At 46.6% G+C, this 25,667-nt stretch overlaps 1 protein-coding gene across 4 annotated transcripts in view; it reads right to left on the reverse strand.

Moving 5' to 3' along the window:
- The window catches only part of LOC136954203 (ecto-NOX disulfide-thiol exchanger 2-like), a 106,604-nt gene that overhangs the window by 41,091 nt on the left and 39,846 nt on the right, over positions 1-25,667 (reverse strand). For all 4 annotated transcript variants that reach the window (XM_067247783.1, XM_067247785.1, XM_067247782.1 and 1 more), the window contains exon 3: positions 12,728-12,871. In XM_067247783.1, the coding sequence (XP_067103884.1) occupies positions 12,728-12,871 (144 nt within the window). The remainder of the gene's footprint in view (positions 1-12,727; positions 12,872-25,667) is intronic.

Raw genomic sequence — 25,667 nt, forward strand, 5'->3', positions numbered from 1 at the left:
GCTAGAGTGTAGAGACCAATCAACACCATCTGGAAGACCTACCTTGATGGAACGGTTACATGTGTGGAAGTGAGGCTTAAACAAGCCCAGGTCTTTTTGCCTCAATTACAGCTACAATGATTTGTTTTTGTTACAGGAGGTACTATTATGTCCCATTACAAATCAGCAGTTTGTAGATGATACTTGTTAATGGTGCAAAGAGTACTTCCACAGAGCAAAACACGTTCCAACATGGTTTGCTCTGTAGCCTAATGTTCATTCACAATATTGAACTACAAAGAGAAGAATATAGATTTCAAGTTGTGTCTAAGGTGTATTTCAATTCTCACTGCGTGGAAGAACATGATACAGGCTAGAAGTGGAAAGGCCACTAATATCTAACATGAGGTTATTAAAGGTGTACACAGTATCTAACTATAAAGGCAGGAATATTTCTGCTTGTGTGTTAGTGTGTGCCTCGATAATTGAGAACCAGGCGCTGTATGAGGTTACAAGTCGGCAGGTGTCTTGCTCAGGACCCAAGGAAGTGCAGTGCCATGTGTGACGTTTGGATCCATGACTCCATCGCTTAGTTCAGCTTAATATGCCGCCGACTTGAACCTGCCGACTTGCAACTTCAGACAGTGGTCGGTTTGCGAGATTATCGAGTCACAATCAGACTCAGACACACACATTCTTGCCTTTATAGTTCTAGAATGAAAGAAAGTGTGGAATACCTCTGAAAGGGTCTGTACGTGTAGGGGGGGGGGGGGGACTGGCTAACATTCAGGAGACGATTCATCATAAAAGCCAGAACTAGACAGCATTCTACACTACCGTAACGTTTTAACCTCCTCGTGGGAGGCCGTTAATGGAGACAGCCATGAAAACTGCATCGAAGATCCTACGCAAAAAACAAGAAAGAATTTGAAGATGGAGAAAAGACACAGAGTTGGGGCGGACCATTCGAAAAAGCAATCCTCTTTATGGAGGTCAGAGAAGAGGGAAAAAGCCATCCTCTGCTCCTGCCTTCAGCATCAGAGGAGTGGCCTGGAAATAGCAATCAGAGGGGGTTAGTGGTCAAGCAAGCTGCAGGGTGTTGTCATCACAGACTCAGACACAGAAAACCCTGAAAGAAACCTCTTGAAATGCAGACTTGCAGGGTAGATGAGACCCGCCCCTTCACTGCAGCACTGAAGTAGCTGGAGCAGACACGAGCTGATCTCATGGTGTGTCAACTCTGTAGGCTTCACTGGACACAAAGCTACCTGCTGAAACTACAGCAGACCAGTAGAGAGGGAGGGAGGGAGGAGAGGGAAGAGGGAGAAGGAGGAGAGGAAGGAGGGATGCTCTGGAGGTAAGGTGCAAACACTTTCTTCCATTTATCATGGTCAGTTGGATTTGTGAGGGTGAACCTGACCAGGCCCTAACTCCCTGCTGCAATGTAAAGATGATGGACTAGCACAGGCCACTGGTGTTTATTGGGTGTCTGAAGAACACTGCTCTTCCATTAAAGACAACCAGGGAGTTGTAAAGGGTGTCTTGTACGCTCACAAAACATATAGTCCCGAGCTTGGCCACATTTCTCCTCTTTAAGGCTACCTTGGAATTCAATTATAAAACCCAATTACCAAAAACGTGGTTGAAGGGATTGATGAGTATTTAAAAATCTCTCTCTTTTCTCTTCCAATTCACACTCTCTTTATCCAACAGTGGATCAATAACCTTCGCACGCCGTCTTTAATGGAAAAGCTGGGGGCCCCCGGGTGATTTAGTTACCTTTTATTCCTGAGACGTTATGAATAAAATCTGCCTCATAAGAACAGGGGTCTGGTCATCCATCAATCTATCTGGCCTATCCATTCACTGAGCAAACCATTTACCCACCTCCTTCCTCCCTCCCTCCATTATTCCGTGCTTATCGAGCAGGTGGTGCCTACCTGCCCTTTCTTCCATGCCCTGTAAGGGTACTCTAACCCCTCATTCCTCACAATGTACTAAGGATGAGAACAACAAGAAGGGTAAAAGAAGAGAAGGATTGCAGGATGATGATGGGGGAGAGCAGCACCTTGTTAAAGCACCACTGTGACTACCGCTGTGAGGCAGCTGCTGTGGGTCAGTAGAGACAGTTGGAGGTGGAGAGAGGGAGGGAGGGAGAAAGAGGTGTTGATAGAAGATGAGAGGGCCAGAACAGAGAGGTGACCAAGGTGTGTGCTAGTGTTGCTGGGTTAAAAAGAGGGATTCCTACAGAATGTGTCAGTGTTTTCACCACAGCAAAGTCCTAAAGGAATTAACACAAAGTACAAACAATGACTAAAAATGTCATCTTACTAGGCTATTCTTCAAAGAAGGTTTTAAAAGCCCTCGCAAAGAGACCAGTTCTGTGGAGGTCAAGGTGTTCTCATAACCTGATTCATTAGATGGTTTGTTACACATAACTATCTGGGAAATAGTCCTTGAAAACTGTTTGGAAAAGGGCAGGGATTTTCAAAAAATACTTATCAGGTGGTTGGATAGACTGTCTATCACAGTCTATCACAGACTTACTTCAACCACGCCTATCGCTGCCAGTAGTTCCCTACAGGATGTTTATTTGTTCGGACCACTGGTTTGGGCAAAGACGAATAACTTGCAGATGAACTCAACACTTTCTTTGCACGGTTTGAGATGGAGAGCGAAAACCATAACTCAATGACAGTCATGGCCGACATGATTGCCAATAACACCGAACGCCCCTTCATAGTCAGTGAGAGTGATGTGAGGAGGGTGTTCAAAGGGGTAAATGGGGAAAAAGGCTGCCGGGCCTGACCAGATCCCTGAGAGGGTCCTTAAATCCTGTGCTGATCAACTAGCTCCAGTGTACACCATGATCTTTAATACATCCCAAGCTGTCGTCCCATCTTGCTTCAAAAAGTCAATCATTGTACCGGTGCCCAACAATAGTTTACCATCATGTTTGAACGACTACCGTCCAGTGGTCCTGACATCTGCAGTGATGAAGTGTTTTGAAAGGCTGGTGAAAAATTACATCTGCACCTCCCTGCCCAACTTGTTCGACCCCCTCCAGTTTGCATACAAAGCAAACAGAAGCAGAGACGATGCCATCTCCAACCTGCTACACACCACTCTTACTCACCTGGATGGTGGGGGGGGAACTATGTGAGGATGCTGTTCATTGATTACAGTTCAGCTTTCAATACCATAGTCCCCCTCCGCCTGATCGTCAAGATGAAGTTGCTGGGGATCTGAGCACCCAAATGTGCAACTGGGTGCTCAGCTTCCTCACTGACCGCCCCCAGGTGGTAAGAGTGGAGGGTGGTGAAATGTCTGGACCGCTGACCCTCAACATAGGTTCCCCCCAGGGGTGCGTTCTGAGCCCGCTGCTGTATAACATCTACACCTATGACTGCACAGCCTCCGGAAGCTCAACCTCCATCATTAAATTTGCCGACGACACTGTGGTGCTGGGTCTAATCTCCGATAACAACGAGCAGCCCTACCAGCACCAAGGGGCAGACCTGGCACTGTGGTGTCAGTCCAACAATTTGGCCCTAAATATCAAAAAGACAAAGGAAATGGTGGTGGACTTCCGGCAAAAGCAGGACAGCGGGTACACCCCCCTCCCCATCAGCGGGGAGCCTGTGGAGAGGGTCCCTCGTTTTAAGTACCTGGGGGTGCACCTCACTGAAGACCTAACCTGGACTCTCCACACACAACACGTGACAAAGTCATGTAGGCAGCGGCTGTACTTATTCCGTAAGCTTAGGAAATTCAAGATCTCCCGTCCCATCCTAAGGACCTTCTACTCCTCAGCTGTGGAGAGCGTCCTCACAGGATGCATCTCCGTCTGGTACGGAAGCTGTACCGCCCAAGATCAGGCCAACCTTCAAAGGGTAGTGCGCTCAGCTGAGCGGACTATCAGAGCGTCCCTACCCAACGTGAATGATATTTACCACAAGAGGGTGGAGTCGAGGTCAAGAAACATCATGAGGGATGACACACACCCCAATGCCAGCCTCTTCACCCTGTTGCCGTCAGTCAGATGCCTACGCAGTCTGAATTCAAGGACTGAGAGACTAAGGAGGAGTTTTTATACCCATAGGCAGTGAGACACTTGATCTCAAATTTTTAATTCAGGACCTTTTTTTAAATTTATGTATTTAAATGTAATTTAAATGTAATTTTTGCACAGTGTGGAACGTAGACCCTTTCACATGTCACTACATTTGTTGTATGTGACAAATAAAATACTTGAACTTGAACGGTTGTGATCTCTCAAATTTGTCTGCAAATGGCTGTCTGGCAAGGTTGGTGTTCTTATGTCATTTCTAAAAAGCTCGAGATGCAGTACGCAGATCAAACCTCAACCACAGAGCAGCGTCGCTTCTTCCCTTATGAGCCGTCTTGACAGCCCTTTCCTGTCATTGTAAATGACAGGAAAGGGCGGAGGTGGAGGTGACCGTGTGACCGTCGCTGGCCCTTGAAATCCTCTTTTGCTTTGATTCAAACGCGGCCAGAAAGAGCCTGGGGTCACTCCTGCTGCTCTGAGACGAAAGCTGCCGTTTGGTTGGCTTGGGCAGCAAGCTGTCAATGGGAGATGCATAATTCAACAGGCCGGCCTATCAGAAAGAGTGTTACTCTTCTGGTGTTTGGAGCCTGTCTCTAACGGAGGCGTAAATCCTCCAGTTGCTGCTCCCTTAATGAATAACACTGGGATAAAATGACTAAGCAGCCTTTGCATTTGAAATTGAACTGTGATTCCTGAAAGCTCAGGAATGCTTTCAGGGTACTGGCAAAGGCTTTGACCAGGAGGAAGGTTCAGATTCTATTTCACCCAACCTAGGGGTGGGGGCTGGGGAGGAGGGATGTTGAATTACTGTTGCAGTTGAGGAGATCTGAGGAAACTGAGGGATGTGGTTAAAACGTTCTAAACATCTCCTTCAACTCTGACATACTCTACCATTCCCATGATTTTTGCCCCTGAAGCTCTCGGCTAGTTTCCATCTCAAACCTCCGCATTCCTTTCTGCTGAGCCTAAGCAGTGGACTGGTCCATGTCCAATGTTTGATGTGGAGGACATTTCTCATCAACATAAACCATGCTGAAGGTAACAGTAGAACTCAGGTCTCTCCACTTCATGCTGCAGACCAGGTCAAACCAGCTGAGGACGGATGGTTTAACGGAACGTTTCACACAGAAACACCTTTTCTCCCTTTACCTCCTCCCCAGTCTCATCCCCCCTCCATCTCTCAGCTCGAATTCAGTTCTTCCTCCAGGCTGCCAAATGACCAGATAACAGTTAGACTGCTGGTGGAAACTATTTAATTACATAAATTGCCTCAAACACGTTTTACTTAGAATTACCGTCCAACAGTCTTTTAACAGTCTACAATTGCTTGGTATAAAACTGCTTTGCCATGCAGTTTAGTTAGAATAATTTATATCAATAATCAAAGTTACATGCTGCATGCTGTTCATTTAATAACCTTAAGGAAGAGAGCAGCTGTTTGTAATCTACAAAACACTTGCGAAAGATACCACTCTACGGGCAGCTGAAATTATTTCTAAAGAATTCACAAACCAACTGTGCAGCAAGTTTTTTTTAAATCTCAGTTAGGCAACAGTTCAAACTGAACTGAAATCCCTTCACAAAAGGTTCCAAAGCAACCGTATCAAGAAACAGAATCTAAAGCAGAATTTATCATGACCATGACCACAGCAGGAAGACAGAAGTGATTCAGCGTCTCCAGTCCTGCAGGGCGGCCATGTTCCCCAGGCTGATAGATGGAGGGAGAAACTCATCACAGCGCTAATTGTCTATCTCCCCTCCAGTGTTGTGTCTGGGTGGTTGAAACACCACAGCCATCTTTTCTGATCATGTAGAAAACAAACAGGGCTGTAAGATCCCAGACAACCTCATTCTTTCTCCTCAGATCAACCCCTACAACTAGGGATGCACTGATAACAAAAGTCTTCTTTTCTTGAACTGCTGGCCGATTCATCGGTGCACCCCTACCTACAACTCCTGCAGCTTTAGAAGTAGCAGAGAGAGGATTCAAGGAAAAGCACTAGTGAAGGTAGCATTAGCTAAAGTGTTAGCATGAGCAGGCGGAGGACTGGAGCCATTTGTTCAGTGAGAGTGAAGTCCGTGTCCTCTGGCACTCTGAGCTTCTCAGATCCCATATTCATGTATGCAGGATGGAGAGCTGAGACACTGCAGCAGCCCAGGGCTCTGCAGTCCTGAGAGGAAGGATGGAGAGAACAGAGGATGGAGAGAACAGAGAGGATGGAGAGAACACTTACGGCGCATGAACAGGGGATGAAAGGGAGGAGGGAGAGAAAGAGAGAGAGAGAGAGGGAGAAGAGGGACCTTTCCTCCTTTGATGAATCATTCAAGGACGCATGTAAGGGGGAGAGGATGGAATGGGGTCTGAGAGTTCCACACATACCCGGTTCAAAAGGAATCCCCATCTGATCCAAACACTGTTTGAATGTTTTATGAGTGTCGGGGGAGATGGGCCAGGTGGAGGGTTGAATGAGACTGGGCCCTGGAGAGGCCAGCGGGGCCAGGTGAGGCCAGCGGGGCGAGGCCAGCGGAGCGAGGCCAGCGGGAAGAGGCCAGCGAGGCCAGGCCCGGCCATCCTCTGATGAGTCCCAGGGTCCCAGACTTTACGAGCAGGTCCTCGCTCCTCACGAAACTGGAAATGTCGCCTTTCATCGCCCGTTCTCTCATGTCTCAAATTAGGCTATGCTAATCTATAATCGTATCTACAGCAGGGGGAAAAAATATACATTTTTTTCTGACACGCAAGGTGCTCCCAGTGCTCAGCATACTCGTTCTGGTTGGTTAAACGTTGGATAAAGGCACAGAACAATGGTGCGACACAAGAGCACACCCACTTAAACCTTCCCCATGGGTGGGCGCGCACACGCAGAGCGCCATGTCAACAGACTAACTTGTGTCTTCCGGGGGCCAAGAACACAGAAGCTCTCATATGCTCTCTCACGCCTGACTGGACTAAAACCATAGGCTGTATTCAATTCAGTTCATACACAGACACGCACTGCCACACACCACAAGCTGGAGCCTGCACAATGCAACACACAAGCAACCCACACATACGGGCAAACACGCACGTGCACGTTTTCCCATTCTCGGCATGTGCTCCATCATAGAAGCCGAGAGAGAGAAAGAGCGAGAGAGAGAGCGAGAGAGCGAGAGAGAGAGGTAGGCTGGAGAGAGAAAGATGTTCAGGTCTGACTGAAGCCTTGGACTCCCTGGGGAATACAGCAGGAAAGGGCTCTTCACAGCCTGTTATGCAGATTCAATCACCCAGCTCTGTCATCATGTCATACACATAACACACACACATACACACAAATACACCCCTGCGGTTTCCTCAAAATCACTGCACCCCGCGTTATGCCAACACAACACTTAATCACACAGGAATTGCCAATAAAGTCAATCACCAAATAATAATAAAAAAAAAAAAGCCGTCAGCCAAGAAGAAAAATAAACCTTCACGCAAAGACCAATCGAGCCAAAAGAACAGAAAGACATCCCCCTGTGCATGAGTCTATGCAAATGTGTAGCCCTAACATTGGAACTCTACCTTGTCAAATCAGTCAGTGTCTGTGGTAACCCTGTCTGTCACCTCCTGCCTCTTCTGTCAAAGAGACAATCACATGCAGCCGTAGATCTGAGCCACTGAGAGATGAGCTTACAGCCTGGCTTTACAGAGAGCCGCGAGGACATTCTCCACACAGCCACAGTTCTCTGGGCAACACAGACACAGCCATATATCTCTGTGGATTTCAGACACAGCTTAGCTCTGACAGGTTGAGTAGCCCATTACTTTGCTTACTTTTAAACTGCGCTCCCCATGCCAACACCTGAGAAGAGTCCAGGACGTTCAAATCATGGAGAGGTACGGTAGGCTAGGTGTGAAAGCACGACACTTAGACCTACACAGTGCTGGATAGTAGGCTTTTCTGCTCCTCTTAAACCAAAACCAAATCAAATGGAATCGTTTGGAATGTACGGTAGAGAGAGGCAAATATGAACCTGCAGCCCTGCCTGATTCTAACCTCCACAGTAGCCTGTCCCCCACGAAACACCGCAGCCCTGCTTGATTCTAACCTCCACAGTAGCCTGTCCCCCACGAAACACCGCAGCCCTGCCTGATTCTAACCTCCACAGTAGCCTGTCCCCCACGAAACACCGCAGCCCTGCCTGATTCTAACCTCCACAGTAGCCTGTCCCCCACGAAACACCGCAGCCCTGCTTGATTCTAACCTCCACAGTAGCCTGTCCCCCACGAAACACCGCAGCCCTGCTTGATTCTAACCTCCACAGTAGCCTGTCCCCCACGAAACACCGCAGCCCTGCCTGATTCTAACCTCCACAGTAGCCTGTCCCCCACGAAACACCGCAGCCCTGCCTGATTCTAACCTCCACAGTAGCCTGTCCCCCACGAAACACCGCAGCCCTGCCTGATTCTAACCTCCACAGTAGCCTGTCCCCCACGAAACACCGCAGCCCTGCCTGATTCTAACCTCCACAGTAGCCTGTCCCCCACGAAACACCGCAGCCCTGCCTGATTCTAACCTCCACAGTAGCCTGTCCCCCACGAAACACCGCAGCCCTGCCTGATTCTAACCTCCACAGTAGCCTGTCCCCCACGAAACACCGCAGCCCTGCTTGATTCTAACCTCCACAGTAGCCTGTCCCCCACGAAACACCGCAGCCCTGCCTGATTCTAACCTCCACAGTAGCCTGTCCCCCACGAAACACCGCAGCCCTGCTTGATTCTAACCTCCACAGTAGCCTGTCCCCCACGAAACACCGCAGCCCTGCTTGATTCTAACCTCCACAGTAGCCTGTCCCCCACGAAACACCGCAGCCCTGCCTGATTCTAACCTCCACAGTAGCCTGTCCCCCACGAAACACCGCAGCCCTGCCTGATTCTAACCTCCACAGTAGCCTGTCCCCCACGAAACACCGCAGCCCTGCCTGATTCTAACCTCCACAGTAGCCTGTCCCCCACGAAACACCGCAGCCCTGCCTGATTCTAACCTCCACAGTAGCCTGTCCCCCACGAAACACCGCAGCCCTGCCTGATTCTAACCTCCACAGTAGCCTGTCCCCCACGAAACACCGCAGCCCTGCCTGATTCTAACCTCCACAGTAGCCTGTCCCCCACGAAACACCGCAGCCCTGCCTGATTCTAACCTCCACAGTAGCCTGTCCACCACGAAAACACCGCAGCCCTGCTTGATTCTAACCTCCACAGTAGCCTGTCCCCCACGAAAACACCGCAGCCCTGCATATGCATCATCATATCTCTGTCACAAACCCACACAGGTGCTTCTAGTCATACATGAAGCGATACAGACATAAAGTAGCTGTAAGCTTTTGCTGCCTGCGTCTTCCACCCACACCCCCCCAATCCCCTGCATGTCTCACTCCACAGTACACCACACCCCCCCAGTCCCCTGCATGTCTCACTCCACAGTACACCACACACACACCCCTCCAGTCCCCTGCATGTCTCACTCCACAGTACACCACACATCCCCAGTCCCCTGCATGTCTCACTCCACAGTACACCACACACACACCCCCCCCCAGTCCCCTGTGTCTCACTCCACAGTACACCACACACACACACACCCCCCCAGTCCCCTGCGTGTCTCACTCCACAGTACACCACACACCCCCCCAGTCCCCTGCGTGTCTCACTCCACAGTACACCACACACACCCCCAGTCCCCTGCGTGTCTCACTCCACAGTACACCACACACACACAACCACTGCTATTGTTTCATGTCCAGGAAGAGAGAACAGCCCTGCAGCGTATCACTTTCCTTTCCAGAAGTAATCTAAAGCACTCACCATGGGAATCAGCAGGATGTTACCGTTCTTCAGCTAGCACTCACTAACGGATATAGTACATGAGCCTGGACTGGAGAGCGAGGGTTGCAATTTCATCGCTATTCATAAAGACTCGAAACAGAACTGTTTCATGCATATGACATATAGACTTTCTGTAATTTTACAGAGCTGACTGCAAATGCTATTGGGTGAAGTCCAAAGCAGAAATAAACGGGATGTATGGTTTAGGGAATAAGGCAGCTTCAAATCTAAAAGGTTAATATCGTCGTCATGGTAACCAATTGGTTCACAGTGGGCGCTTGAAATGCGTTCATCAAAGCCTCAAGGCAACACGTATCAATGACAAATAAACCAGGCTGTAATTATTAAAAGTAACAATGGGTGTGCTGTGTATTAATCATCTCTTCTGTGAAGCGCGTACTGTACATCACATGTAGTCATTTAGCAGACGCTCTTATCCAGAGCAACAGGCTCGACGAAGGCTCTTTCACGAACCGAAAGCCAGTTTCTGTATACGTGTCGACCACAAACACTGAGCGTCTTGCCGTTTTGCAGGCAGGATATCGATCCAGATGGAGGGATCCCTCTCTCGGTATAAAACAAGACAGCAGCAGCCTGTCAGCAGCTGTCTGTGGACTCTGACCTCGGCTGGAACACCCTGCCTGTTTGCCTGGCCTGCAGCTGGCTGGAACAGCCATAAAACAAGGAGCCCCGAGGCTCTGCTTAGTGGAGGATGTCTACCAGCTAGAGCCAGTAAGATCTAGTAAGGATCCAGTAAGGATCCAGTAAAGATCCAGCTTCACGCTGGTTAAAACTCCCTGGGAAGTGCTGGTTTGAACAGGTGGACCTGTGTTCACTGACCTGGGTATGTGATGCGGTCAAATTGAGGATAGCTGTACAGCCTAAACTGTCCTCAGACACGTGGACAAATAACAACTAGAGGAATGAGCGTCAGGGTGCGTGTGTGTGTATATATGTGTCTCTCTAGCTCTCGTTAACTAACGGAGTGCCAAGCCCTAATGAGATGAATCTATCCATTATGGTTGTTTAACGAGGGTAAATCCAAATGGCTGCTAATTAGTCCTGGCTCTATCTGGCCTCCACAGAGGGCGGGAGGACTTCACCAGAGACACCAGAGAACATTAAAGGAGCTAAACGTGCTCTGCTCCAGACGCAGCAGATTGTCATCATGTAGCCGTTGTTCCATCATGAGGCTTGTACCATTTGTATTTTTTGTAATATTTGTATTTTTTTATTGTAAATTACTGCAACTTATATTTTATAGTTTATTGTATAGTTTATTTTCATTCTAATTCCACTTAGTATTGCTAGTTATGTACCCTTAGTATAGTTAGTCCTCATATTTAAATTTTTGATTCCTATATGTTTAATGTTTGCACCTTCCTGCCAAAGCAAATTCCTTGTCTGTGCAAACTTTCATGGCGAATAAAACCCATTCTGATTCTGATTCAGGCTGCTTCCTGCTGCAGCAAGGCAGCTGGAGGGCTGAGGGGAAGCGTGTCTGTCTCTCTGCTGCCCTCATCATGATCCTCCCCTCTGGTGAGGGTGGAACACACCACGGAGGCCCACCGACGCACCACAATCCTCCCCGCTCCCTGGAACCTCCTCTGGTGACCCAGCGCTGCTCTGAAGGCCACCATTGTGTGGCTTCAAAGCAGCAGGTAAGCAGAACACGATTAAAGAAGCTGTTGCCAAATGACTGATTGCACAACAATTTGGTCATTACTGGAAAAGCGGGGCACGTGGAGTGCTTTGATCTAGGGGTCTCCGCTGGACATGATCAGAATGCAGGCCTTCTCCGTCGCTAAGATGCTTTCACAAGATTAATTCTCCCCACCAGTCGGTCAGATGAGATGTGTGTTTCAAGGCTTTGATCTTAAGCTCGATGATGCGTTTATATCAGAGGAGAGCACACGTGAACAGAAACAGACACACACTCACACACACACACACTGCAACCTCATCGAACATCGACAGTGCCGCCCATCATCCAGAAGGCTCCAGTAATGGGTTGGGAGAATGTCCATCAATCAGAACCAACCAGATGTTAAGGATTTACAACTGACACACCATGCTCGCTCTATGCGAAAACTGTGTTTAATATAGGGCTACAGTACTGAACAATGATGAATGCAATATAGAATATGGCCCATTAAACTAACAATTAATCCATACCAATTACAGTCACAGAGACAGCAGAGAACAGAGAGCAACACCTCTCTGCCTTGAGGGCCTCTTCACTCAGCTCCTCATAATGCAATTCATTAGAGGCTCTTTCTTTAATTAGAAGGCACACTGTCACTGAATAAAATTGGGCCTCATTTAGTGACGGCAACACGTACACACGAGCACACACACCTCCAGCAATATCACTCCTTGTGCGAAAGGTCATTTCTGTGGAGAAAGCTGAAGGCATTTAAGACCTTTGATTGGCAGGTGCTGTTGGCACGGAAACAGCCAGACTTGGGTGTGACTGCTGCAATCACAGCTGAGCAGATACCTGAGCCTTTCACTGACAAGACCCCGCGGTCCAGGGATGCAAGTCCCTTAAGATGCAGGAAGCTAATGAAAAACAACAAACACCCTCTCTACCTTCAAAGTTAGCCATGAATCAAAGGGAGGGGAGTGCTTATTTTAATACAAGCTCGAGTATTACTACCAGTTGCTGGAATTAAACATTTTTTTTATATATATATATAAATTAATATAAAACACATATGTAAACGTCAAAAGCCCTCATAAAAACAAAGGCAGCATCAGTAGAGCTGGATATACTGTTCAATCAGAATTCCTGGCACTACTTGAGAGTAGAGAGCGTTTCTGCGTACCTGGAGGCAGGCTGGGCCTCTTCCTCTTCTTGCTGTTCTCCGCTCCGTTCTCCAGAGGACAGTCGGACACCAGCGGGCCGTTGGAGCTGCTGAACTGCAGGGGCTCGTTGTTGATCGAGGGGTCGAAGGGCAGCGTGTTCAGCCCTGAGAGACACAACACAACAAACGTGCTGTTAGACACAGTGGAGCTCTTTTGTCAGCTGCAGCGTTTACATATGTCACTCCTGAGACTTCATATCTAACACTTGCTGTTGAAGCTCTGCCAGTATAACCAGAAGAAGAAAGGAAATAGCAGAACTTTTACCATATCACATTATCTGATCTTCTAGATGAACTGGATGAAAATAATTGATCTAAAAAGCAATAAGGAAACTATTCAAGACTGCCATAAAAATGCAACCTTGGGATTAATCTTTTTAAAGGAAAAATATAACCTATGGTTCCGTTTCAGTTTGTTCAGAGTCCATCAAACACAAACCTGGGTCTGAAAAAGCACTAACTAATGAAGAACAGACCAGGGACTTTACACACAAATAAAGCTATCAAGAACTCAGATCACACAACAGATAATGATCTTCTAATATGATATGCTTAACTTCCATTAGTAGTTTATCTAAATTCTGCTGTCTCATTTTGAACAGCCTCAAGCTGAAACATATTTTAGATTCCACAGTTCTTGTTCCGGTGTGAGAGGGTAAAGCAATAAGGTAAGTGGTTTTCATGAAATATGGAAACAATAATAATGTGGATATTTACGTACATTTCTTGGAGAGTATAAACATTTTGGGGGGGTTTGTGTTCTGAATCTAATGTAGCAGTAATTTCTGGTATAAAATAGTTGCTAAGTATTTATGATTAAAAACAGGGTTTGAAAGGCAAGACTTTTTCTCATCAAAGATGAATCTCATATCCAGGTGTTTGTGTTTGGCTTTTTTTACTCTACAGGGAAAAAAACAACCAAGTGGATGGAGAGGGAATATCTGTATGCATGTCTGTTCTGCAGTGAAGACACATTGCAAGCAAAACAGGCACTAAGAGTAATTTTAGTTCACCTGGGATTGCATGCGTGTGTGTTTGTGTGTGTAGCCATGCAGAAAGGCCCCTGCCTATATTATTTCCGTATTCTGTTGTTGCGGCAACATTTCCATCACAATAGGAAGCATCTTGTCCTCAGTCATCAGGGCTTTCCACATGAAGAGAGGCGACGGGTAAACAACGTGGTCATGAACACCACAAACTGTCGCAGGAAAAGGGCAGAATTGTCTCACGATTTGACTCTTCTTTACTCCTTACAGCTAGTAGCCTTGCCACTCAACTAAAGCAAAAATGCAGCTACACACACACACACACACACACACACACACACACACACACACACACACACACACACACACACACACACACACACACACACACACACACACACACACACACACACACACACACCCTTGCTCTCTCTTCACCGTCTCTCTTCGCTAATCTTTTGCTCTGCCCGTCACCACCCATCTGATGGGGCTGTAATTTCTCCCTGCTATTTCTTGCCAGATGAAAGTCTGCACATGTGTCTAAGAAGGACACAGTCCTTTCAATTCCCTGGTCATATTCAGGTGAAACCGGGATATTCTGCCTACTAAAGATAATGCTTTTTTCCAGATTACAGCATGTGTGTGGTCCAGAGCCAGTGTGTCTTTGCTGGGTCACTGCCTCTGTCTCTCTCATCTCCCTGTGGTCCTCATGTGTCTGCAGCCTGATGGATGGTCTGTTTGAGCTTTCACATCTGGACCCAGCCACAGCTCACAGCCACCAGGAGGAGAGGGGGGAAACATCCCTCCCATGACCAACGGAGAGAGTGAGGAAGACAAGGGCGCATTTGAACTGAAACGCTTTAGTCAGGAAAGAGGTAAATGAATGGTCGACGATCAACATGTGACCAGGAAGGGAGGAGCGGAGCAATGAGAGCTCTCATAATATCAAAGCGAGCACGGATCAACGAGGAAACAGAATAATGACTTTACTTAATAGCATTGATTGAGTCAGAGGCTGTGAGCCCAGTGTGTGTGTGTGTGTGTCTAAGAGTGGGGGTTGCATGGTATTTTTCTGAGAGGAATGTCAAATGTAGGCGACAGGCCACAGTCCAGACCACACTGGTTCTTTCATACAGGTACACCCCCCTCCTTCTCTCCCTATTTGCCATCTAAACAATATGGATCCCGTGCCCTGAACACGAGTTCAGTCCCACTCCTACTGTATATGAAATAACCTGACTCCCTCTTAATCCCGCCAGGTCACTGCATTTCCAGTTGATATTTATGAATTATGTAAGGTGAGTGTGTGTCAGTGTCTGAGTTTCGAGGTGGTATGACCGTGAGTCAACCATTAATCTTTCCAGAACAGGAAGAACAATTGAAGACGTCAATTGGAGTGTTCATGTGTCTGCGAGGGGAGGATGACACACAACCAGAACACATCACTGACCTCATGAATTGGATTTGCTTGACTTTGACTTTTCCGCTCCATAAAAAAAAGTCAAAGCTGTCTGTCCCTGAAGACCTGTGGGCCTCCCTGATGCACACTCATCTCCATGGACTTGTCTTATTACCCAGCAGAGTGTCGACACAGCACTTCCACCTAGTGTGTGACTGGAGAAGATTCCTCCCTCAGACTCTGGAGGTCAGGTAGACAGCTGTCTCTAGACGCTGTCATTTGTCCTGCCTACACAGCCCAATAGCACATCCATCATCTCCATTCAATAACCATATGCCAGCACTGACATCAGTTAGGCCTATTTGAGACACAATCATGTCCTTTATAGAGAGAAAACCTATATCAAAATAGACACAACAGATGTAGATAAAAAAATTAAAAATAAAAGTTTCCTTTGAGTCATTCATCGTTTAAGCATAGCTGCTGAGTACAACTAACAATGCCAGGTGTCAAAGCAAAACAGCATTCTCACTTGGTAAAGGTCTTGACCCACTGGCCTTTTCTATTGAATTAATACTGGAGAAAGAAAACCCTCCAAAGACGTAAATAATCAGAGGAGGCCAGAGAGCAGACTGATCTGTAGTCCTATTAGGAGATGTAGAGCAGAGGCTCTTCACACACAGCATCACACTGGATCTGGAGTGCTGTCCCCAGTCTAAACAACTCTGAATAATATCTGATTACCTGGCCTTGCTGAGACCCCAGTGTCATAGGTACTGCTCTGGTGCTTACTGATGCTGTGAAAAGGCTGGTTAATGTGTACTGTTATGATCCATTGGAGGACAGAAGGTGATCTCTTCTTTCTGCTGATTTTATTAGATTATTTGAAGTTGTTTGTCTGTGGAATTGCTCCACAGGGAGTCATGCCTTTGTGGTTATCAGCAGAAGTTGTGCAACCCTCTGACCTCTCTGATTGTGTGGTGTGACGATACATCACCTGAATCGCCTGATTCCTGCATTGACAACAACAGCTTCCTGCCAGAGATGGAAACGGTCAATAAGGGTCACATCTCTACCCAGAAGTCATTAGTGACATGGCCCAGGGGTCATTATAAACCCCAGAGACCCACAGTACATACGAGGTTGGCTGTGATTGGTCAAGGTCAGGAGACCTGACTCTGGTCGTGGCCTTTGTGTTGACAGTTGGCTCGTCAGGTGGCCTGGTCCTAAATTAGCCTCCGCAGTTATGTTCTAGCTATGTTCCCTATAACAGCAGCACTGCCAGCAGCTATGCTAATGCTTGGAGGGTGCTGATGAAACCCAGTCACAAGGCCTACAAGACTGAGCAGAGTCTATTCATAGTCTGTCCAGCAGCCTGAGGAGATGTAGCACATTAGTGGGGTCCAGGGCCCTGGACATTAAAACACCATGCTGACTATGTGGAGTGATGGATGCTCTGGGCAGATGGGTAAACAAGGTGACTGACTGACTGCTCCAGCTTAGCACGGCAGCACAAGCATGCTAGTCTGCTGGAGAACTCTAGTAAGGACACGACCTGAGCTTTTCACTTGGTGTAGAAGGTAACTGGATGTGAGAGAAGGAGAACGTTGATAAAAACCAACAAGTGCATGTCACAAGCCAATACGTGTTGATTATCAGAAACTCTTTCGATAATTATGTCTTCACTCTAGAGGTGTACTGACTTGGCCTTGCTTCCAAGTGGAAAGGAAAAGGCCTCTGAGGGCTCATTTGTGGGTTCTGAGCCCCATCAAAGACCCTCAGTCAGGTGAAGCATGAACAACCGCCCCCCTTCCCCCCGGATACATCAATCAAGCTTTTTGGTTTCAGATGGACAAACACATAAAGTGTTAGAGATGGAAAAGGCTTTAATTGGCCAATCCCAGCACAGCAGGTTCTTTATCGAGTGTGAAGACCAAGGTGGACCTGAAAGAGAACATGCATCAATAGCTCCTCAGTTTGCCTCTACAACACCTGCCAGTGTTGAGGATATGAAAGGCCCCATGTCCAATCTGGGAACCAACATACCATTGAAAAAAGGAACTGTGTTGCTAGAGGCAAAAACATGACTGACCAACCAGAAACTTACTTAACATGACCTGACTGTGGTCTGACTGATTTTATAAAGTTTCAGAGAAAAAGTTCCCTGCTCTACATAGACTTCCATAATTGGTGCCCTTTGAGACAGAAGCATTAAAAGTCCTTCAACAGATGAGATAAGTTAGTGATATGTTAGAAGTTGGAGAAGAGACAGTTAGGCCGCAATTTTGGCCTCGAGGTGATTTCTCTGGTTCTTCATTCCAGCTCACTAATGAACACAGACAGACACAGAATCACTGAGTGGAACAATGGGTTCAAAACTTATTTGAGCTGGTTTTTCTTTAGTCTTCATGGCCTTCCTCCGTCTCCTCTTCTAACTCTCCCTGTCCTTCTCTTTCACCCTCTCCCCCACCATCACAGGCCCTCCTTCACATTTCAGACATCTAAAACGGCCCTCATCCTGCAGAATGCCGTGGTGACAAATATCAATGGAGGGAGTTAAGATGGCAGCCCAGTGATGAAAGGAAGGGATTGGCTAAACCCTCTGAATAACAGTACTAAGAGCTGTTAAAAGACTGTGACTGTGGCCAGCTGAGAGAGGCTCACTGTAACCAGTGGTGACAGGTATCCGTTGGCGACGGCTCTGGCTGCTGTCATTGTTCAATCTGAACACTTCAAAGGGATCTGCTGAGGAGCTGAGAGACTGAAGGGTTCTACAGGACCAGTTGTCATGCCCACCTTCTACAGCCAAGCAGGGAACTGAAAGAGAAAGAGAGATCCACACAATCCATCTCTCATGTCCCTCCTCTGGATCTCTCCCAGACACACACCTGCATGGCAGCAGACACCCCCCCATCTCCTAAAACAGCCATGTTGATGTATCAAGCTGACACCTTTTGTGTGAAAATAGGCTTAGAGCAAACACAAAAAACAACAGTCCATCACAGTTTTTTTGGGTCATATTTTCTTTTTTAAAGAGGGAAATAGCAGCTTTAAAGTTTTTCAGCAGCGCTTTGAGAGGGACGGCTGTCCAGAATGCAGTTGGCGTGGGGGAAACTGTGTCTTTGTATTTGGAGTTAAGTGAGGAACGGACGCAGACAGTACAGTAGAGACCAGGTAGTCACACACTATTCCAATCCAGCCTCCAAGCAATATCATCTTGCAGTTCCCTGGAGAAAATGTGACCGAGCTCAGCTCCAATGCTCAGGTACTGTGCGAAGACATCTAGGCCAGTACACAAATGAGCAGAGCAGAAGATAAGAATACACAAGAATGGAGTGAAGACTGCAAGGAAGCCGCAAAGAACAACTGTGCAGCGACCAGTGATTACATTGGCACACAACAAGCACACAGAGGCTCACTGCCGGATCCTCTTGCTAAGCTGACAGGAGAGAAAGTCAGAAGATAAATACTTCTGCCGGTTCCTGAACATGAAACGCTGTCCACGCAGCATGTCCCCTGCTCTTTCATTCCAGCTGTGCAACCCACCAAATCTGTTCAGGTCGGAGTCGAGGGTTAAACGACAACAAACTGCTTACAATAATGTCATCAGTCTTCATTATATCAGTGACAAGGGTAGAATTCCCCATCAGCCACCTCTGTCGTTCCTACATGCCTCTGGGGATCCAGTGAAGGTTAATTTATTTAAATCTCCCATCCACTCATCTCTATTCCATTAAACTAAACTAATGGATCTTTGGTTTGCAGTCTAATCAGCTTTCTACTGTCAATGGCCCACATTTCCCCGAGAACTTAGACTGAGTTTGAAAGTGTTCGTAGATAACGTTGCTGCTAATAAGGTCACGTTAACTCCTATGGACACCAATGCCTGTGTGTGCATTTACACCGTTTTGTGTGTTACCCCATGGGTGTAACTTGAATAACCTTAACCTAATCTCTCCAATTACACTGCGTAGAGGACGATAAAGTCTGGAGGAAGAAAACATCTCGACTGCTGATTCTCCCCCTGGACCTCTAAACCACGGCCTGTCACCTCTCCCCTGAACACTAAACCCTGTCCAGATAGAATGTGGTAGCAGCTATCTCATCATGATATCAGTACATGTAGTCATTAAGTCCTGATGCAAGGAGACCTTGAGGACATGTTCTGCATCATTATACAGCATGGAAGGTCAGGGTTATGCCAGCGACAGATGTTCCTATGGATATGACTGTGACAAGGCTACCACGTCCGGTTAATTGTCGGTGAAGCCATTTGGAGGCTGTTTCTGATGGTTTCCAGCTGATGTCAAAGTGCCTCTTTGGTTCCGGTGGTCAGGCTGATGGGAGAGGCTCCAGAAGAGGACAGAGGAGTCAGAACCTTCACAGCCCAGCTGGTTGTGATGGGTCTCAGCCACGACATGCACGACATGGGTGATGCACAGGTTCCATGTCCCACCGACGGCTCATTCTCTACTCAGGCCTGAAGCACTTCTACGGCCCCACAGGTCTGCTCCGGTTCTGCTGGCTTCGGTTCAACCATCTAAAACAGCTCTGGACTCAGCTAATTTGAGAGGGGAAGGAGGGAAGGTGAGCAGAGAAGTGTGTGTCTTCAGGGGCTGACACACTCCCAGAGCCAGACGCTGCTGTAATTTACGATGAGCAGTCTGGAATAACAGCTGGGGGAATTGAGGCATGCAGCGCTCACCCTGTGACAGACAGCATGCAGCGCTCACCCTGTGACAGACAGCATGCAGCGCTCACCCTGTGACAGACAGCATGCAGCGCTCACCCTGTAACAGACAGCATGCAGCGCTCACCCTGTGACAGACAGCATGCAGCGCTCACCCTGTGACAGACAGCATGCAGCGCTGACCCTGTGACAGACAGCATGCAGCGCTCACCCTGTGACAGACAGCATGCAGCGCTCACCCTGTGACAGACAGCATGCAGCGCTCACCCTGTGACAGACAGCATGCAGCGCTCACCCTGTGACAGACAGCATGCAGCGCTGACCCTGTGACAGACAGCATGCAGCGCTCACCCTGTGACAGACAGCATGCAGCGCTCACCCTGTGACAGACAGCATGCAGCGCTCACCCTGTGACAGACAGCATGCAGCGCTCACCCTGTGACAGACAGCATGCAGCGCTCACCCTGTGACAGACAGCATGCAGCGCTCACCCTGTGACAGACAGCATGCAGCGCTCACCCTGTGACAGACAGCATGCAGCGCTCACCCTGTGACAGACAGCATGCAGCGCTCACCCTGTAACAGACAGCATGCAGCGCTCACCCTGTGACAGACAGCATGGAAGGGAAAGGTGGGTGCTGGGATTGTCAGGCGCAGTGTTGAGTCAGGAAATGCCTCCTGATTTAGACAGAGCTGCTGGACACTGCCTCAGACACACAGTGGACCTTTTAGGACGACAGACATACAACACCAACTCACACCATCTGCCATTCAAACACTCCATCTCTTTCTCTCCCCCCTGCCGTCTTCCAGTCTCTATATATATATATCTCTCTCTCTCTCTCTTTATACAGGTCCAGAGGTAAACACAGCTCTCAGACTCTAATGCTACTCTATTATTTGCTTTGCTCCCATTCATTGTTATCACATTGTAAGTTTTACTGTAATGGAGAGAGTGGTGAACAGGTGCCCTGGCAGGCAGTCAAGTCAATAACAATGGAGAAGCATACAGGAGCAACATCATTACTGGGATTGCATTAAGCAGTGCCTCACCAGACGTGTTCCTACAGACACACTGACTGCTTTAAGAGGGCTGTGACATTGTAAAAGCATTGAATTCTCATCCATCTATTGGACATGTTATCGTTTTACACCGTCTCCACACATTTATTTCTTGTGCACTACAAAAATGTAACCCGAGAGAGGATTAAACTGTTAGGAGATTCAACTTTCATGATGGTATACAGTAACGCTTAGATGGCACCAAATACTAGAGTTACCCAGACCCTCTTCATATGTAATTCTATCTCATGAGATCTCCGTTTTTTTCACCCACTTGACTTTTTTTCCAACACTTCTCTCATTTTACAGCATCTAAAATGTTCTGCCTCATTAGTTTGCCTGAACATGTTTAGTTCATAAAGGGAAATGCTGTTTTGTTTTCTCCAAAGATTTCATGGTCTGTTTACTCCATTGATTTGTTTTCAAATTGGGTCTTATGCTTGTTTTCTTGCTTTATGTCAAAGAAGGAAAAAAAATAGATTGAGGCTATGCTAATGTGCAACCTAGATTATCTCTTATACCACAATTGTTTCTATGTAGCCAGTGGCAAACAATTATGTATAACTGGAATAAAAATGCTCTTTTCCACGTAATCTGCATCTGAACTAAATGGGATGGAAAGAGGGATGGGTGGGATAGTAAATAAACTGTATAATTGAACTGGGCTGGAACTGGGACTTTCCAGTCATTCTTACTATGTGAGTGTTTATCTCTCGAAGGATAGGTAAGCATGCGACTGCATGAGAACATTGTCCATAGTTTACATAGGAATGCATAACAGTCCAATTACCTCACCACAAATCAGGGGGGCAAGCGGGCAGGGTTCAGTTCCAGCATAACAATATAGTTAATAAGACAACCAACGAACCCCGCTGTGATATTAATTGCATATTGTCTGAATACGTTGCATTAGACTGAGATGAGATGGGCAGGATTTAAGGAACAATAAATGCAATCACATCCAATCAGGGCTCCCTCAGCTATTCACTGGTTTGACCTGGCTTAACTACAGTACTCTCACGACTTGAACGCCTTGCATCCACACAGTAGAACAGTCAAAAACAGAACACAAACTCTCCCTTCAATGGAGGTCCAATACCAATTCCATGCTAGAAGATTTGACAAAGAATAGTGTTCCCGTGAGGGTCAATTATTACCTCATAATTATAAAAAAATTTGAGGGAGATTTCCTTTGTTGTTTCCCTCTATAATACCCAAGTCATTATCTGTGTTTTTGGCACCCATTTCCATCACCCAGCATCTTACGAGTAATTTGAGTAGTGTCTCCAGGTATACTCTGTCCCCATGGTGAGAGTGAGTCTGTGATTGAATCGGTCTCCAAATGAATCAGCTCTACAGATAGATTGCGTAAGGGAAAGCCTTCTGGTTTATCTCCAAAAGCCTTCTTTCAAAGGGAGAAGCTTTCTGCTTTGAAGCTATTTCAGGATACAGTTACTGTATAAGCCATGGGAGACGAGTAGCCAGTTGCCTGCTTGTCATTCTCCATGAGTGTGAGTTCTCCAGTCTGGGTGCAGGTCCTCACTGTGGAGGATGATGCTGACCCCTGTCTCATCTCATTCCTCTGTGAACTATTCCTAAACATCTGACCCGCTCAGGCATCTCATTTTGTCCCAAGGGATCAGACAGCCATTTCTTAGACGGTAGAGAAATTCACATTAAGTGCAAACAATATTTAGTCTCATATTCAGCAAAAGTGTCCAGACCCCTCTCCCCCTAACCTTACAGCTTTAAATTCTTTACATCTGAGAGAGAGAGAGAGAGAGAGAGAGTGCTTCACCAAGTATTAATCTAACTTTAGCTACTAACGTGTTGTTCTGTGGCTTTTTTTGTACCAAGCCTGTCTGAACCATCCATTGTTCAAGTACTAGAGCGAGAAGAGGTTGGTGTATGTGACAGAGGTTTTTGGCATGACAACACATTATTCGGCCTGGGCTACAACAAACAAAAAGAATCCTCAAAGGGCGAAGGATGAATTGAAGTAAAGAGTATTTCTAAGGCTGCCAAGGCGATATCCAAAGCATAAATAAAGAATGTGTTTCAAGTAGACCGAGACAGCTCAGAGCAGCATCTCATCTTCACTTCATTTGGCTTGGAGGCTGGAAGGCATGGTAGGTTGGAGTCAAGTGTACACTCAATACACAATCAGATACAAGTAAATGTATCTGATTTCTTCATTTGCCCTGTGTATTCACTGAGAAATGCAGCAACATTATTCCAAGAGAGAGTAACTAAGGGGACCCTGAGTTTAGTCCCTTTATTGTGTCTTTGTTACAATTCCTCTACAGTCAGAGAAGAGAGTCATATGTTGAAAACATAAAAGTATAACTTCCAGGCATAGAATAGCACTGAAAACTGCTAATCTTTATTCTGGGTGAAGTTCTATCACTCCAACATTAGAAAATTAGATTCCAAAGCAACAACTCTGATCATTCCATCTTTCAGCGAGAATAGATGTTACAATTATGTTCTGATATCAGATGTCATCTTTTAAATCCTCCGTGGTCTAAATTAGGTGTATAAAGCAGCTCCTTGTAGCGCTCCAGTGAAAGCCTGTCACAAACACACAGCTCTCTGGGCTTGAGCAGTCCCAGTCCTCCTGCAGAGTCTGGAGCTCTCTCTGCTCCCTCAGTCCACCTCTTCCTTCTCTGGTTCTGACCCAGTAGAGGACTGGTGTGCCACAAACTCAGCATGGAAGGATTGCGAGGTCTAATAACCATCTGTGGGGCTCCAGTGGAGTCAGTTATGCATTCCCAGCTGTTGGACTTTCCCATGTTCCTGCTTGGGCATCTGGTTAAAGAGGGGGAAAGAATTAAAACAAATAACACGGCGGAAACATTACATTTTCCCACCAACTTCAGTCCTCTGCTTTATGAGTCGTGGCGATGGGAACTATTGAACCAGGACGGGAAACGACCTTTCCAGACAGGAAATGGCCAGGTCACGGAGGCCATAATGGCAGTAAAGGACAAAGACAATTAGCTTGTCCATAGATCACAATTTAGAAGCTCTGGGAGAGGCAACCAGGCCTGCAGACTCTATTCTGCCACATAATAGAGATCCCTGCAAAACACATTCACTGCTGTTCTGACGTCAAAGACTCATTATTGGACACATTCATAAAAGATGATAAAATGCTAAATATAATAAATAAAAGATAAAAGACTAAGACCTCTGAGATTTAAACCTGGAGTCACAAAATATCCCCAGAGGCTATAAGGTGTATTATCTAAACTACATGTGCAATGGTGTTTAAGAACTCCCACTGGTCTATGGACAACTGTTGCCCATTAATTCATTCCATGACCTACTCATGCAGCAACAATAGTAACACTTGACCACAGATATACTACATTTCCAAATTCCAACCAGATGGTCACTAATTGTTTCCCCTGCTGATTATTTTAGACTACATACACTTCAAGTGTAATAGGAGGAAGGACAACAAAAGTCTGCCTGACCTCTAAGCATTGTTTACCGAGAAAGTCATGCAGACACGCAACATTGGAATTGAAGATTAGGATTATGACAAGAGGAATAACAAAATATGGACTCTAACTGCCTCCAGCAGAGGACTGATGATTTGTGGAGGCATTGTGAAGGGATTAAAGATGAGTTTTAAAATGAGGAAAAGACTAGTGAGAGCCAGGAACACTCAAGCCCCTAAATACCTCAAAGTCCCCATGTAGTCCCCTTGTCCCACCACAGCTGGCCTGGGCTATTTTTGTGTGTTTGACCAAAGGCGAGTACTAATCCTGTCTGAATTACAAGCCAGTCACCCACACAGTTGCTGTGCCCACCAGTGGAGACAGTACACAAAGAGATTCCACCATTGACTCATGGCTGACGTCAAAGTATCTCCAACAACATCTTCCACTTGGGATGCAGAAAAAATATATAGGCTATATAGTTAATATTCTGCATAGATTATGCTAAATGAAGCCTTTTGAAGCAAGAAAGAGAAAGAAAAAGAGAAGGAAGCTTAAGCAGCTTTGGTTATATTCTGTAAAAAAAGAAGAAAGAAAAGCGCATCAGGGATATGTGAATCCCATCTGGCAGTGGTTGGGGTGATGGCAGTAATACTAACTACTGTACACTTATTCACTAAATCTCGGTGGAAAATGACTTGACAAACCTTCTGAGGGGGACACTTGACTGCCTACTGACGCTGCATTGTAGCTCATTCCCTGCTGGACAGGAGTTATGACAGTCAGTGCAACTAAATGCCAAGGTTGACTCATGAGAGAGCCCTTCACTGTGGCCCTTTGTGTCACTTTATGACCTTTGTAAATCTAAGTCGGGGGTTGGGCGCCCTGTGAGGCAGCCAGGATCCCTGACTGTTAACCGGGAGAGGAGGAGAAAGGCCTCCCAGCCTACATTACAGCTGGGCTTGCCTACTCGGATATATCTTTAAGTGGAAAATAGATCCTTTTCTGAACAGTTGAGGTGATCATTTGCACACTGTGATTCAAAGAGAGTAGATGACATAGAATGGAAAGTGCAAGATAAATGGAACCCCTGACACAAGTTCACACAATGCATGGATGGTGAATAGAAAATTTGAAAATAAAAACGGTTGTTACATCAGATTGAGTGAAGGAGTTTTGAAATTACAAACAGCTCAAAATCTCTTTAAAAACTACGCCGAGTGCTGAAGCAAAAGCAATGGAACATTCATAAAGCTGTCACCGAATTGGAGGTTGACATAAAATGTTCCAGACAATCAAACAAAATAGTCTCAGCTTT

The sequence above is a fragment of the Osmerus mordax genome, chromosome 12, assembly GCF_038355195.1.
Source record: "Osmerus mordax isolate fOsmMor3 chromosome 12, fOsmMor3.pri, whole genome shotgun sequence".
NCBI classification, from domain to species: Eukaryota; Metazoa; Chordata; class Actinopteri; order Osmeriformes; family Osmeridae; genus Osmerus; species Osmerus mordax.